The following is a 12,339-nucleotide window of genomic DNA, read 5'->3' as shown; positions in this document are numbered from 1 at the left end:
GTACCTCTAGAATCCCTACAATGTTGGGGAAAAAAAGATGCAAATTTGATGTGGGTAGCTTATGTGGACCAAAGGTTATGAGGGCCTAAGCGCAAACTACCCCAAATAGCTGAAAAAAAAGGCCTGGGAGCAAAGGGGTTAATAGAATTAAACATTTCTATGTCAGGACCGGAGGCTCCGATTATGCTTCTCTTTCCATGCTTTAATTAAAGACATCACTTCCCGTGACAGTGAACCACATGACCACCATAGAGCCTAGCCCTATATAAACCCTTTCAATCACGCTTCCTCTTTCTTTGCTGCTTCGCAGCCAGTTAAGTGCCATTTTGATTTCATGAATGTTAATGATCGCGGAGCGTGCGCAGCAGTACGAGCGTATTTAAATATATTGCCCATGTGCACTGCGCACTCCTCTGATTTTGTCATTGTTTTTTCACTAAATGTTAATCGGACGCTTTCGATTTATTCTGTGCGTCGCTTCAGTCTTGGAACGTTATCCTCCCGGCGGGGGTTTTCTTAACCCTTGCATTTCTTTAGCGGAGTGGGAGTTAGGAGAGCGAGGACAGTACGTTATGCTTGACGCACTGTCCTCTTTGTATTTTTGGTGTTTCCTATCTTGTGCGCATGTGCGTCTCAGCTGACTCCGTTCAGCCTTGTTCCCTGAGGGCTCAGAACACATGTGAGATGCATGTTTCCCATCTCTAAAAGGATTTCATCAGCTCTCCGTTGTATGCCCACTCGTTTATGCTGTTGGGCTGTAATAAATTATAACTAGGCTGTGCCTTTTTGAATTACCACTTTGGTGGTGGATACTTCCTGTGTTTTTCATCTACTTTTAAGCAGGTCTCCCTCCACACTTTACTTCTAGCTTGGGGTTTTTCCCTGAGCACTGAGCCTGCTTTAAAGACTGTCAGCAACTCATCTTCACTTCCTTGGAAGTTATTATTGGCAGATAATCACGATTATTCATCATCAAAATCCCTTCAAGATGAGAGTAAGGAGGATTCGGATTCCTCAGCTTCTTCACAGGCTCCAGAAAAGAACCCGGACACTCCTCCACGTAAACAAAAGGCCAAATCCTGGCACGCAGAAGTGCCTTCTCAGCCCCTGAAAGTTCTCACTTTCGAACCTGAAGATGATATCCATCCTAGATCTTCCTCCTGTACTATGCCTTCAGAGGTGGCCGAGTACGTTCAGGCACACATTCGCCATAGTTCCAATAAGGACGTCCGATCCCAGCTGAGGTCGGAATGTCCCAGACCAGATTTCTGCTCAAAGGTCATTGAGACACCAGAGATTGATCCCACACTGGTGACCTATCTCAAGAAATTCTCCAAGGATCCAATAAAGGGCATTGATCGTGCCTGGTGAAGTTGTCAGGGGAAACTCCTGGATGTCTTGGGTCCTCTTACTAAGATCCTGGGAGTTGGTTTTCAGGCTAAGGAATCAGGAGTCCCTGTTAACCTGGAAGTTTTGGTAGGTTGGGCCAGGAGAGCCTTATGCTTTTTGGGAAATGTAAACTGCGCCATCTCCAGTGAGAGGTGGTGATCTATTCTACTCAAGATGGATCCCAAGGTGACGGATCTGGCCTTGTCTGAATCGGGCCCATTGGCTCACGGTCTGCTTTTTGGATCTCCTTTCCTCAAAGAACTTTCAAAGTTCGCCTCCACCTATGCCAACCTGGACAAGGCGCAGAAATCCATAAAAAAGGTTCTTCGCCCCCTTTTTAACAGGGCTGGACGCTACAGAAGGCGAGCATTCGGCTGCAATTACTATCAAGGCCTTTCGAGTGGTTCCTACCAACATCCCAGAAGAGGCTACTAGGACTCCACCTCCACTTTCTACACCACAAGGTCCAGTGGAAGTTGCAGCTGATTCCGGAGAGGGAAATCTAAGGGAGCCTACGCCTCCTATCAGGAGTCCAACCCTACAGGTGAGACTTATTTTGATTTCAGAAGTGATTCTGGGGGGCAGGACAGCTTTATTTGTGAACAATTGGCAAAAGATCACCCAGGATCCCTGGGTCCTGGATGCTATCCAGGGTTTCAAACTGGAATTTTTTACGATTCCCCGGTTCAGTGGGTTCCTCCTCCAGAAATGTATTTTTCCCTACACGATTGGGAGTTCATCTCCTTGGAACTCGCAGATCTCCTTGCCAAAGGGGCCATAGTAAACTCCTTTCCCCACCCTCACGGTTTCCTCAGTCCTATTTTTCTTGTAGAAAAGAAGGGTAGTGGTTCCCAGTTGGTCCTAAATCTAAAGGATCTCAATGGCTGGATTATTTACCACCATTTCAAGATGTAGGGTATTCACTTGCTAAGGGACATCTTAAGAGACAACGATTGGATGGTCCGCATAGATTTAAAGGATGCTTATCTGACCATTCCTATTTTTCCTCCTCCTCTGAGATTTCTTCAGGTTCTATGGCAGGGCCGTTGTTTCGAATACAAGGTTCTTCCTTTCTGCCTATCTTTGGCACCTTGGGCTTCACAAAGGTGATGCGCCCCATTGCAGAACACCTTCACACCAAAGGGGTACGTCTGATTGTATATCTGGACAACCTCATCATCATGTCTCAGTACCCTCTTCTTGTACTGACCCGTCTGGAGTGGGTGAAATCTCTTCTTGAAGACTTGTGTTTCATTGTCAACCTCCAAGGTCCGCAACATAAAGAAGGAGTTGAGGGCAATGTTGTCCACACAGATGGTATCTTTGAGATCCCTAGCACGAATGGTGGGCCTCCTTTCCTCGTCCATTCATGTGATATTTCTGGGCCTCCTCCATTACTGGTCCCTTCAGCGTCTGAAGATCTCTCATCTCCAAAGGGCCTCAGCTATTCTGCCCAGTTCCCCTCTCATCTGAGGCCAGGACTGAGATCCAGTGGTGTCTCAATCATGTGGATGCTTGGAATGGCTGAGCGATCTTTGGCTCGTCTCCGGAGATCGTGATCGAATCTGATGCCAGCCGCTGGTGCTGGGTGCCTGTCACGGCTCGATAGTTACAGGGGGTCGTTGGTCCAGGGCAGAGCTAGCTCTTCATATCAATTGCTTGGAACTCTTGGCGGGTTTTTTTGCGATTCACAGTCTCTCTCCAGAGAGGTCGAATTGTTGCATTCTTCTCCGGGCTGGGCGGGATGAAATCTCACCTCTTGGAGGAGATTGCCAAGGACTTTTGGCACTTTTGCCTTCAACATTGGATTTTGGTAGTGGCAGAGTATCTCCCGAGTCAGAGCAATACAGTAGCCGATTGGCAGTCTTGTTACCTTGGAGACTTCAGCAATTGGAGACTTCATCCGAGAATATTTCACTCTCTCCAACGCCTGTGGGGCCCTTTCTCGATAGACCTCTTTGCGTCACACGTGAACCAGCAGTTGGATTGGTTTTTCAGTTGGCGCCCGGATCCAGAAGCCCAAGCGACCGATGTGTTTCTACAGGACTAGTCTCAGTTCCTGGGATATGCTTTTCCTCCCTTCATGATGATTCCCAGAGTTGTGACTCAAGTGCGTTGTCAGAGGGCGAAGGTGGTGCTTGTAACCTCCCTCTGGAGGGCTCAAGCCTGGTTTCCTGTAGTTCTAGAGATGTCTTGCTCTCTGCCGGTTATTCTTCTGCATCATTGGAACCTGTTATTAGACCCGATGGGCCTTCCCCGTCCTCTAGTACAATCTCACTCCCTGACCCTGGTGGCGTGGAGAATTTCGGGGAACGATGGTCTCTCCCAGGACTTATGCACAAATCTCAGGATTTCATCTCAAAATTCTGGGGCCCTAACATTCACAAGCGTTAAGCATCCGCTTGGAATCGCTGGCGCTGTTGGTGCTTTGAACAGTGTGTTGATCCATTATCAGCTGATTTTTCCATGGTTCTAAATTTCTTGTCTCATTTGGCAGCTTCAGGTATGGCCTAGAGATCTGTTAATAATTACAGGTCGGCCATCTCAGCAGGTCATGTTCCCATTGAGGGTAAACCTATTGGTGAACTTCCGATTGCTTGTAAACTTCTTTGGGGAATTTGGTTTTTGAACCCTCCTCAACTGCGCTATTCTACCCTTTGAGATGTAAATATTGTCCTACGTTTCCTAGATTCCTGGTGGCTAATAAGTATCTTTCCAGAAAGCAGCTCTCTGCTAAACTTACTATGCTTTTGTGTTTGGTATCTTGTAAACGAGTTTCTGATGTAAAAGCATCAGATCTATCAGGTAGAGTTTTTTTCCCCCCTGAAGGAGTATCCTTTAATATTCCTCGGTGTACCAAATGTAACACTAGATCTGTGTTTTATACTAGTTTCTCTGATAATTCTAAGTTGTACAATGTAGAAAGGATTATGAGGTGAGTAGATGAATTTTGCTCTGACATGAGTGGTGAATTATTAATTTCTTTACTGAAGCCTTTCTGCCCAGTACCTTCAGCTACCCTGGCTAGATGGATGCGGCGGGTTATGAGTGAGGTGGGCATTGATACCACTCAGTTTGGGGGTCACTCTGCTAGAGGCGCCATGGCGTCTAAAGCTTTTTCTTTGGGTTCTCGCCTAGAGGATGTTTTGAGAGCGGATGACTGGTCGTCTGAGTCTACCTTTAAGGATTTTTACTACAAACCCATTTTAGATGTTGCAACGATTGTTCTAGATCAGCTTTAAACTAGCATAATCTGAGCCTCCGGTCCTGACATAAAGTGAAAAATGTTCTAGGTTTTGTGTGAATAATTTTTCAATTCTATTAAGGACACGGAGGCGAGGGTTATCCCTCCCTCAGAAAAGAGTTGTGAAGAGTGTTAGACGTTATTGCTGTCTTGACTTCCGTGTTATGCTCCTTTTCTTCTTGTGAAGTGCCGCGTGGTCATGGCAGGGTGGAGTGTTTACGGCTGATGTTCTGGTTTATTGTCGGGCGGTGAGGAGAGGCGGCTCCTGTTCTTGTGAGGGGACGTTGTTGCTGTTAGCGGGGAGCTGCTTCCTGCTCGCGGCCTGTGGTTCCTCCGCTGGCGGGATCTGCGGTGGTCCCCTGGAAGTTCCTCTGGGGTTCGCTTTTTCCCCTCCGTTGGGATTTGTTCTTGAGACTTTTACTGTTATTGGACTCGCAGAGAAAGAGGAGGCGCGGCTGGAAGCGCTATACAGGGCAGGCTCTCTGGGGTCATGAGAGCTCTTTGTGTTGTTTTTCTGATTGGTTGGTAAAATTGAGGCGTGGAAAGAGAAGCCTCCACATGGGATTGGAAAATTCTTGAGGCGAAAGCTAGAAATGTTTTTATTCTTGACGCGAATGAAGGAGATTGTTTGACTCTGGTAGCAGCGAGGACTACGGGCTTTGCCAGTGCTTGTGTGTTCCAGGGCTCAGTCACGCCGGAAGTCAGGCTGCCGTGACCCGGAAGTGCTGCACGTCTCGCGATATAAGCCGGAGCTCGCGCGAGATCTGTCTTTTCCGGAGAGCCGCAGTCAAAATGGTGAGTGTCTCGCGGTCCGGGGCGCATCCGCCGCCATCCCGCCCGGTGCGGGGGCCCTGGGGGCCGGGGCGCATCCGCCGCCATCCCGCCCGGTGCGGGGGCCCTGGGGGCCGGGGCGCTGCCGCCGCCATCCCGCCCGGTGCGGGGGCCCTGGGGGCCGGGGCGCTGCCGCCGCCATCCCGCCCGGTGCGGGGGCCCTGGGGGCCGGGGCGCTGCCCGCTGACATCCCGCCCGGTGCGGGGGCCCTGGGGGCCGGGGCGCTGCCGCCGCCATCCCGCCCGGTGCGGGGGGGTGAGAGGCGCGGTGCAGGGAGTGCGCGGGGGCCGCAGGGGCGCTTGTCTGGGAGCCGGGGGGGCTCTTCTTGAGTGCTGGGGGTGAGTGTCCGGGGGGTGCCGGGGTGAGGCTGTCCGGGGGTCTCCGGGTGGGTCTCCGGGGGTGTTCCCGGGGTCAGCCCGCCGCTCACGCTGCCTCTCTCCCGCAGGCGGAGGTGGAGCAGAAGAAGAAGCGCACCTTCCGCAAGTTCACCTACCGCGGGGTGGACCTGGACCAGCTGCTCGACATGTCCTAGTAAGTGCCCGGGGGACTGAGTGACTGTGCGGGGACTGAGTGACTGGGGGGGGGGGACTGAGTGACTGGGGGGGGGGGGACTGAGTGACTGTGCGGGGGACTGAGTGACTGTGCGGGGGACTGAGTGACTGTGCGGGGGACTGAGTGACTGTGCGGGGGACTGACACTGGGGGGGGACTGAGTGACTGCGCGGGGACTGACACTGGGGGGGGACTGAGTGCAGCAGTGTTAGGCTTGGGGGGCGGAGGGGGAAGAGTATGTGGAAGGGTTAGGGAGAGCATAGTAGCAGAGTGAGATGAATGCAGGAGAATTTAGTAGGGTTGTGTGGGAGGTCACGATAGTAGAGTGAGGTTTGGTGAGTTAGATGTGGAAGCGGAGGGAAGAGCTTAGGCAGAGATATTTAGGAGATAAAAGTAGTAGAAGGGATTTGGGATGAGTCAGAGTGGGAAGGGAGGATAGTTTGATAGAGACATGACATATGATGATGGGTAGATAAGTGTGATAAGATGAGAGCAGGAATTCCTAGATATCTAGTATAACAACCCACCCAGGAGCCATGCAATCACCCACGAACATGCCAAGCACAGAAACCACATATCCACATACATATATACATACACACACATACAAACGCACACACATGCACATACAATACATAATTAGAACCATAGGTAAAACATACTTAGTCAAACAAGTTTAAAGAGTGTGTATTTTATCATGACATAGTAGCGATACGTATTTTCTAAAGAACTATACATAACTAGAAATACACACATAATCAGGAAACATTTATCAACACAGGCATATGCAGTACATAGTTGTTTGAATATGGTGGTTATGAAGGGAAGAGCCAACTCTTGAGTAGTTTTCTGACAACAACAATGTTACCTTTGGTCTTATATTTGGGGTTAATGAATTCAATAGTTTGCCTGCTTGAACAGGGAAGGATGTACCACCTATACTTTTTCTTGTATGGTGGTGTTCTAAGGCAGGGTGCCAATCTTGAGCGGAGGTTTCTTGGTTGGATGTATTTCGTTATTTTGTTTCGGATAAAAAGCAGTCCTGTTCATGTAGAGCTTTGTGGGATGACACAAAGCAGCTTGAAGTTGTATCTTCTGGCAACAGGTAGTGCTCGCAAAGCAGGGGAGATGTGGGCTTCCAGCTTTACATGTAATAGTGGAGTCTTTGAATCGGGGAGTCACGGTCAACCGTCTCAAGGTAGTGCAGCAACTCCATTGCAGTTGACTGTGTTTTTAAGATCATCCCAGATTGCTATGAGTGCCGATTCAGTGCCTCTTCCTGGGCGGAATCCAGTTTGGAAGTCTGAAAGTATAGAATTGTCTTCAATGAATGGTGACATCTGGGCAAATGCTGCTCTTTCTATCAATTTTCCCAGAAAATGTCCATTTGTGATTGGTCTGTAGTTGCGGTCTGGCAGGTGTAGGTTTGTTTTCTTTAATAACGGCTGTATGTATGCCTTATGGTGCTGTGGCATTCGTAATGAGACTACAGACCATATACTCAGTATGGCTACCCTGCACTTACAGTGTCTAACTCTTCCTCTATCTTTATTATGGCGGGGTCTTGCATGAGTTATACAGTAATTGTGTGTGCGACTTACACATGGGTGGTGTATGGGGTCTGACATGGATGTGGTATGCAGGTTATTATACTCGGGGTGGTATGCTGGGTCTGACACGGGTGGCATGCAGGGTCTGACACAGGAGTCAGCACCTGGCTTCTAACTTGCTGTATCCTTTTGAGCCTTCTCTCGGAGTATACTTGTGGAGCTTATTCCCCCGGCCCGTTCTCTAGTCTGTGTCCACCTGCAGCGACATCCTGGTTTTACTGGGATGGGCTCCCGCAGCTCCTGGTCCCATGACACATCCCCCCCCCCCCCCCCCCCCCCCTCTCCCCCCCCCCCCCCCCCCCCCCCCCCAAGTATAACTGAGATGGTTTTTCCCCCACAGTGAGCAGATCATGCAGCTGTACTGTGCTCGCCAGCGCCGGAGGCTCAACCGTGGCCTGCGCCGCAAACAGCATTCCCTCCTGAAGCGCCTGCGCAAGGCCAAGAAAGAAGCACCTCCAATGGAGAAACCTGAGGTGGTGAAGACTCACCTGCGCGACATGATCATCCTCCCGGAGATGGTGGGCAGCATGGTGGGCGTGTACAACGGGAAGACATTCAACCAGGTGGAGATCAAGGTGAGCTGGGGTGGGGGGGGCAGCGTGCTGGGTGCAGATTCAGCTGCTGGATTCTGCACCCCTGTAGGGCTTCCTGGGATCCTGCAGTGCGGTCCCCATTTGTCTTTAGAGCCTTGACAAGATCTGCTGATCAGTGTGTGAAGCTGGGTTCATGTGCCCACAGCAGTATTGATTTCAGGATGTTTGCTCAGTTTCCTGTGGTATCTGGTGGTAATTTGTCTCCTAGAGGTCTGGAGGTGGGGTGCACATGTTCAGAAGTAGGAACACTTGTGACTACTCCTTGCAGAGCAGTCTACCTGGGCAGGTTTTGGTGTCTGAATGTCCTTTTTAAATACCATGCCCCCTACCTTTTAGCCTTCAAGGCGTACGTGCAGCTTCCTTGCTAATAGTTGAAATTAATGTTTTTAGTGGGTCGCATTGCAGCAGCGCAGACCTGAAGGACTAGCAGTTTCTTCTGCCACAGTACTGGATGTCACAAAGTACTGCAGTCGACAGGTTAAATAACTTTATGCCATGGACACTGGACTGAGTATAGGGCCCAGCTAAAGTGAAGAGAAAAATTTAAATATCAATGTGTGGCTTTTTTGTACAATCTGGTGGATTGCTATGTCTTCCGTGTGCAAGTCAAATAGAATGAACTCGCCTTTGGCCACATGCAGAAGGCAACAGTCAAGAGCCTGCTCTATTCCCCGTTCAGTGATGTGAGATGATACAATCGAAAGCATAGATTTCAAGGAAGGCTAGTTTCTGTTGGATGCCTGCTAATGTTGAGCTTGCAGCCTCTTGTTTGTTGTCATTTGGGTGCAGTGACTATCAAAACGCTCACCCGGAGTGGCAGTGATCGGGTCTGTTGCAGACGTCTCTAGTCTGACTTGTTTGTGGGAATCTCGTCATCATCCCACTTGTTTTAAACAAGGCTCCTGCCTCTTGGCATCTGAAAGGCTATACGCATGAGATGGCATTTCTGGGTGCAGCATGGGGGTGGCACATTTTTGTGTGCTGCAATACCATTAACATTGAGGTTTCAAAGACTTACAATGAAGTACTGACCCTTCTAATGCAAGGCTAATGTTCAGCCATGTTTAGGTGTCAGTGTGAGCATAATCTGAGCTGTATCACTATTCACCACATCACATACCTAAATCTTTACTGACACCTTATCTGCTAAACGTTGTGCATCCTCTGAGCTTTTCAGCACACCCCATCGCCACTGTTGCTTTCATTTGCCTCAGTCATCTGTTTACTTACACCCCTAGCACCTACAATTCTTGCTATGTCTACAGCTTTCCCATCACATCTCAACTGGTTCTTCTTTCATTCCTACCAACCACTTTCTCAAAATGCCTTCAAAGTACTTGAACATCTAATTTTCAACCGCCTCCCTTTACCCGTCCTCTGACCATGCCTCTTTTTCGCAGAAAGGGAAAAGAGCACGCATATCACTATGAACTTTCATCCTTGAGCTTTACACCAAATCCTCTGCTTTCTGCAGGTTGTTGTAGGAGTACCCTTCTTGGCATGGTTACCTGCATTTTCGGCCTGTTGCCAGTTTGACTGTGTCCACTGGGATCCTTCTAACCAGGACCCAAGTAGTTTTGAGCCTTCCTCTAAACTGTACCTTTATCTTCCCACAATTGGCTTACTGGTCCCCACTATTCAGTCCCTAGTATGTGGGCACCCAGGACACCGGGGTTCCAGGGGATCCCAGTGGGCTGCTGCTGTTCTGCCACCCATAGGGAGCCCATGCAAAGGGTTCTGCAGGCCGGTTTCACTACAAGTCGGAGGACAAGGTGCAGGTATCTGAGGGCACTCCTGCACTAACCATGTCCAGCTACATAATGGGAACCCCAAACCTGGACTTGTTTGGTATCAAACATGTCGGAATCATACCCCAATACTGTTGGCAGTATTGGAAGTGTGATTCCATGCACTCTGAGGGCTCCTTAGGACACCCAGCACTGCTCCTACCAGTCTTCTGGCATATTCCAGGCAGCCCCAGCTGTTGCCACCCGTAAGAGGTTTCTGCCCTCCGGCTGCTTGAACAGCTGAAGCCCAGGAAGGCAGAGCAAAGTATTTCCTTTGGGAGGGGGAGGTAACGCCCTCTCCGTTGGAAAAAGGTGTTACTGGCTTGGGAGGGTTACCCTCCCCAAGCCACCGGCTTGCTTTGAAGGACACATTTGGTGCCCTGGCAGCACCCCTTTCCTCTTTTTGGGGGTAAAATCTAGTGTTTTACTCCTACATTCCGGGGGGTGGGGGGTACTGTTATCTCTGTGGTTTTCTAGTACCCCCTTCCCTCTGAATGCACACAAGGTATCCCTCCTGTCATGTATATATCTGTCACACCCCAGTCTGCATAGCTCTGCTGTCACTTGTATCCTCCTTCGAGTAGAAGCAGTGTTTACTTTTCATGTGCAGCTGATCTCTGGTTCAGTCCATTTTTCTCCTGATGCCATATTGTTCCTTCTCTGCTACACTTCATGGTGGCATGTTTAGTGCATGCAGACTTTCCTTCATTTACTCACTGCAGATACAAAATCAGCAGTGTGCCATCGTTACCTTTTTCCGCTTTCTTTATTCCACTTGTCATTTGTGTAGTTTGCTCCCAGTATGATTGGGCTTGTGATGTCTTATCAGTGTTGCTGAGGCCACATTCTTTTGTATGTGACTGTTAGTAACTTACTGTGTGAGGGCTAAGGCCTCGACGCTTTGAGTTATACACTTGCTAGGTCAGAATTTGATCATATGGTCCTGTGGGTGGTGTGATTTGTTGCTGGCTTTTTTGGGGGGGGGGGGTGTAAGCATTTACCCTGACCAAGGGCAGCCAGTCATGGCCTTGCTTATACTTCCTTGATAGGTGTTTATTAAACAGAGCTAGAGGATATTGCCTGATTGAATCTCTTAGCATCTCTGGTTGGTGTGTGCTTTAATATTTAGCTCTTATGTTTATTTTCTCTTACAGCCTGAGATGATTGGCCATTACCTTGGTGAATTTTCGATCACTTACAAGCCTGTCAAGCACGGCAGACCGGGTATCGGAGCCACTCATTCTTCCCGGTTCATTCCTCTGAAGTAAATACCATCTGTTTGTAAATAAAGCATTGTCAACTAGACTCTTGTCTTTGTCTGATTGGTACTGAGGTACTAGTCCACTGCTGCTTCAACGGCTTGAAGTTTGTGTCTGTTGTATAGCTGTAGAAATATCCTTTTCTGCTGGGTAACCACATCTTTTTACTCTTGCTTGACCCCAAGCAGCAACCTGAATTAAACCCTGGTAGTAGGGTGGCTCACCACAGGATGTTTTACCACCGGAAGCGCTATCTCGTCTCTCCCTGCTCACTCTCAAAGGCCTTTCTGAAACTTTCTATCCCCCCCTCCCATATGACTGAAGTCAACAGTATTAAACTAATATTTCTGAATCACCCATAAACATTTGGTTTGCTAAACAATGTTTAGTATTTCCCCACCATAAAAATGATTTGCCGTGGGATTGGAGTGTTGTCTGAGTGCCTGCTACTAGAAACTTTGTCTGGGGGTGGAGGTGGGTCCCCTTACACCTAAAAGCGTTTGATAGGTGGCTCCCTATCAACGTTTCGAGGCCAACTAAAGTGTTGAATCCTACATGACAGGCCTGCACATTTCACATATAGCACTTGAGGAACGCTCTAAAAGGTGTGGCAACAGGATGCCAAGACAGTTCTTATGCATCTGTTTGGCTACTGAAGGATTGTTTTTTCCTAACCCATTCTGTGTTGTGGGTATGGCGGCTACCGCAAACTAAAGTTCAGTGTTGGATGTTGAATGATAGTAGGATTACCATGGTACATTTTCACCACCCAGTACACCTTTGAGCCTAAGTTTCTAGTGTGGTTGAAGACTTGCACCATCTTGAAAACGATAAGGACTGGACCTGCTGTCTTGTACCTAAATAACTCCCCCTCCTAGTTTATAAAAAATATAAATCGTAGTACACCTACCCAACTTCTGTCAGTATACAAAGTTCAGTGCATGCATTTAGCTGTAAGCATAATTGCAGTAGTTCATTGATTACAGTTAATGACCTAAAACAGATCAGTTATTCTCACCTCTATGCAGAAAATTTCCAGGGAGGAGCGAGTCTTGCCTGAGTTGCTAAGTTAATA

At 48.8% G+C, this 12,339-nt stretch overlaps 1 protein-coding gene across 1 annotated transcript; it reads left to right on the top strand.

Annotated features, from left to right (window-relative positions):
• Positions 1-5,255: 5,255 nt before the first annotated feature.
• On the top strand, positions 5,256-11,310 carry RPS15 (ribosomal protein S15). The gene is made up of 4 exons (XM_069216993.1): positions 5,256-5,428; positions 5,910-5,995; positions 7,966-8,200; positions 11,160-11,310. Exons 1-4 carry the CDS (start codon positions 5,426-5,428, stop codon positions 11,271-11,273), a joined length of 438 nt encoding a protein of 145 aa, XP_069073094.1. The 5' UTR covers positions 5,256-5,425; the 3' UTR covers positions 11,274-11,310.
• The last annotated feature ends 1,029 nt before the right edge of the window (positions 11,311-12,339 follow it).

Source organism: Pleurodeles waltl, chromosome 12, assembly GCF_031143425.1.
Source record: "Pleurodeles waltl isolate 20211129_DDA chromosome 12, aPleWal1.hap1.20221129, whole genome shotgun sequence".
In the NCBI taxonomy this organism is placed as follows: domain Eukaryota; kingdom Metazoa; phylum Chordata; class Amphibia; order Caudata; family Salamandridae; genus Pleurodeles; species Pleurodeles waltl.
This window is presented reverse-complemented; position numbering and strand designations above follow the sequence as displayed.

Bases quoted from the DNA above. Each gene is read 5' to 3' on its own strand.
- RPS15 (XM_069216993.1), top strand. The intron at 5,996-7,965 runs GTAAGTGCCCGG...TTTCCCCCACAG, and splicing joins CAGCTGCTCGACATGTCCTA to TGAGCAGATCATGCAGCTGT. The intron at 8,201-11,159 runs GTGAGCTGGGGT...TTTCTCTTACAG, and splicing joins TCAACCAGGTGGAGATCAAG to CCTGAGATGATTGGCCATTA.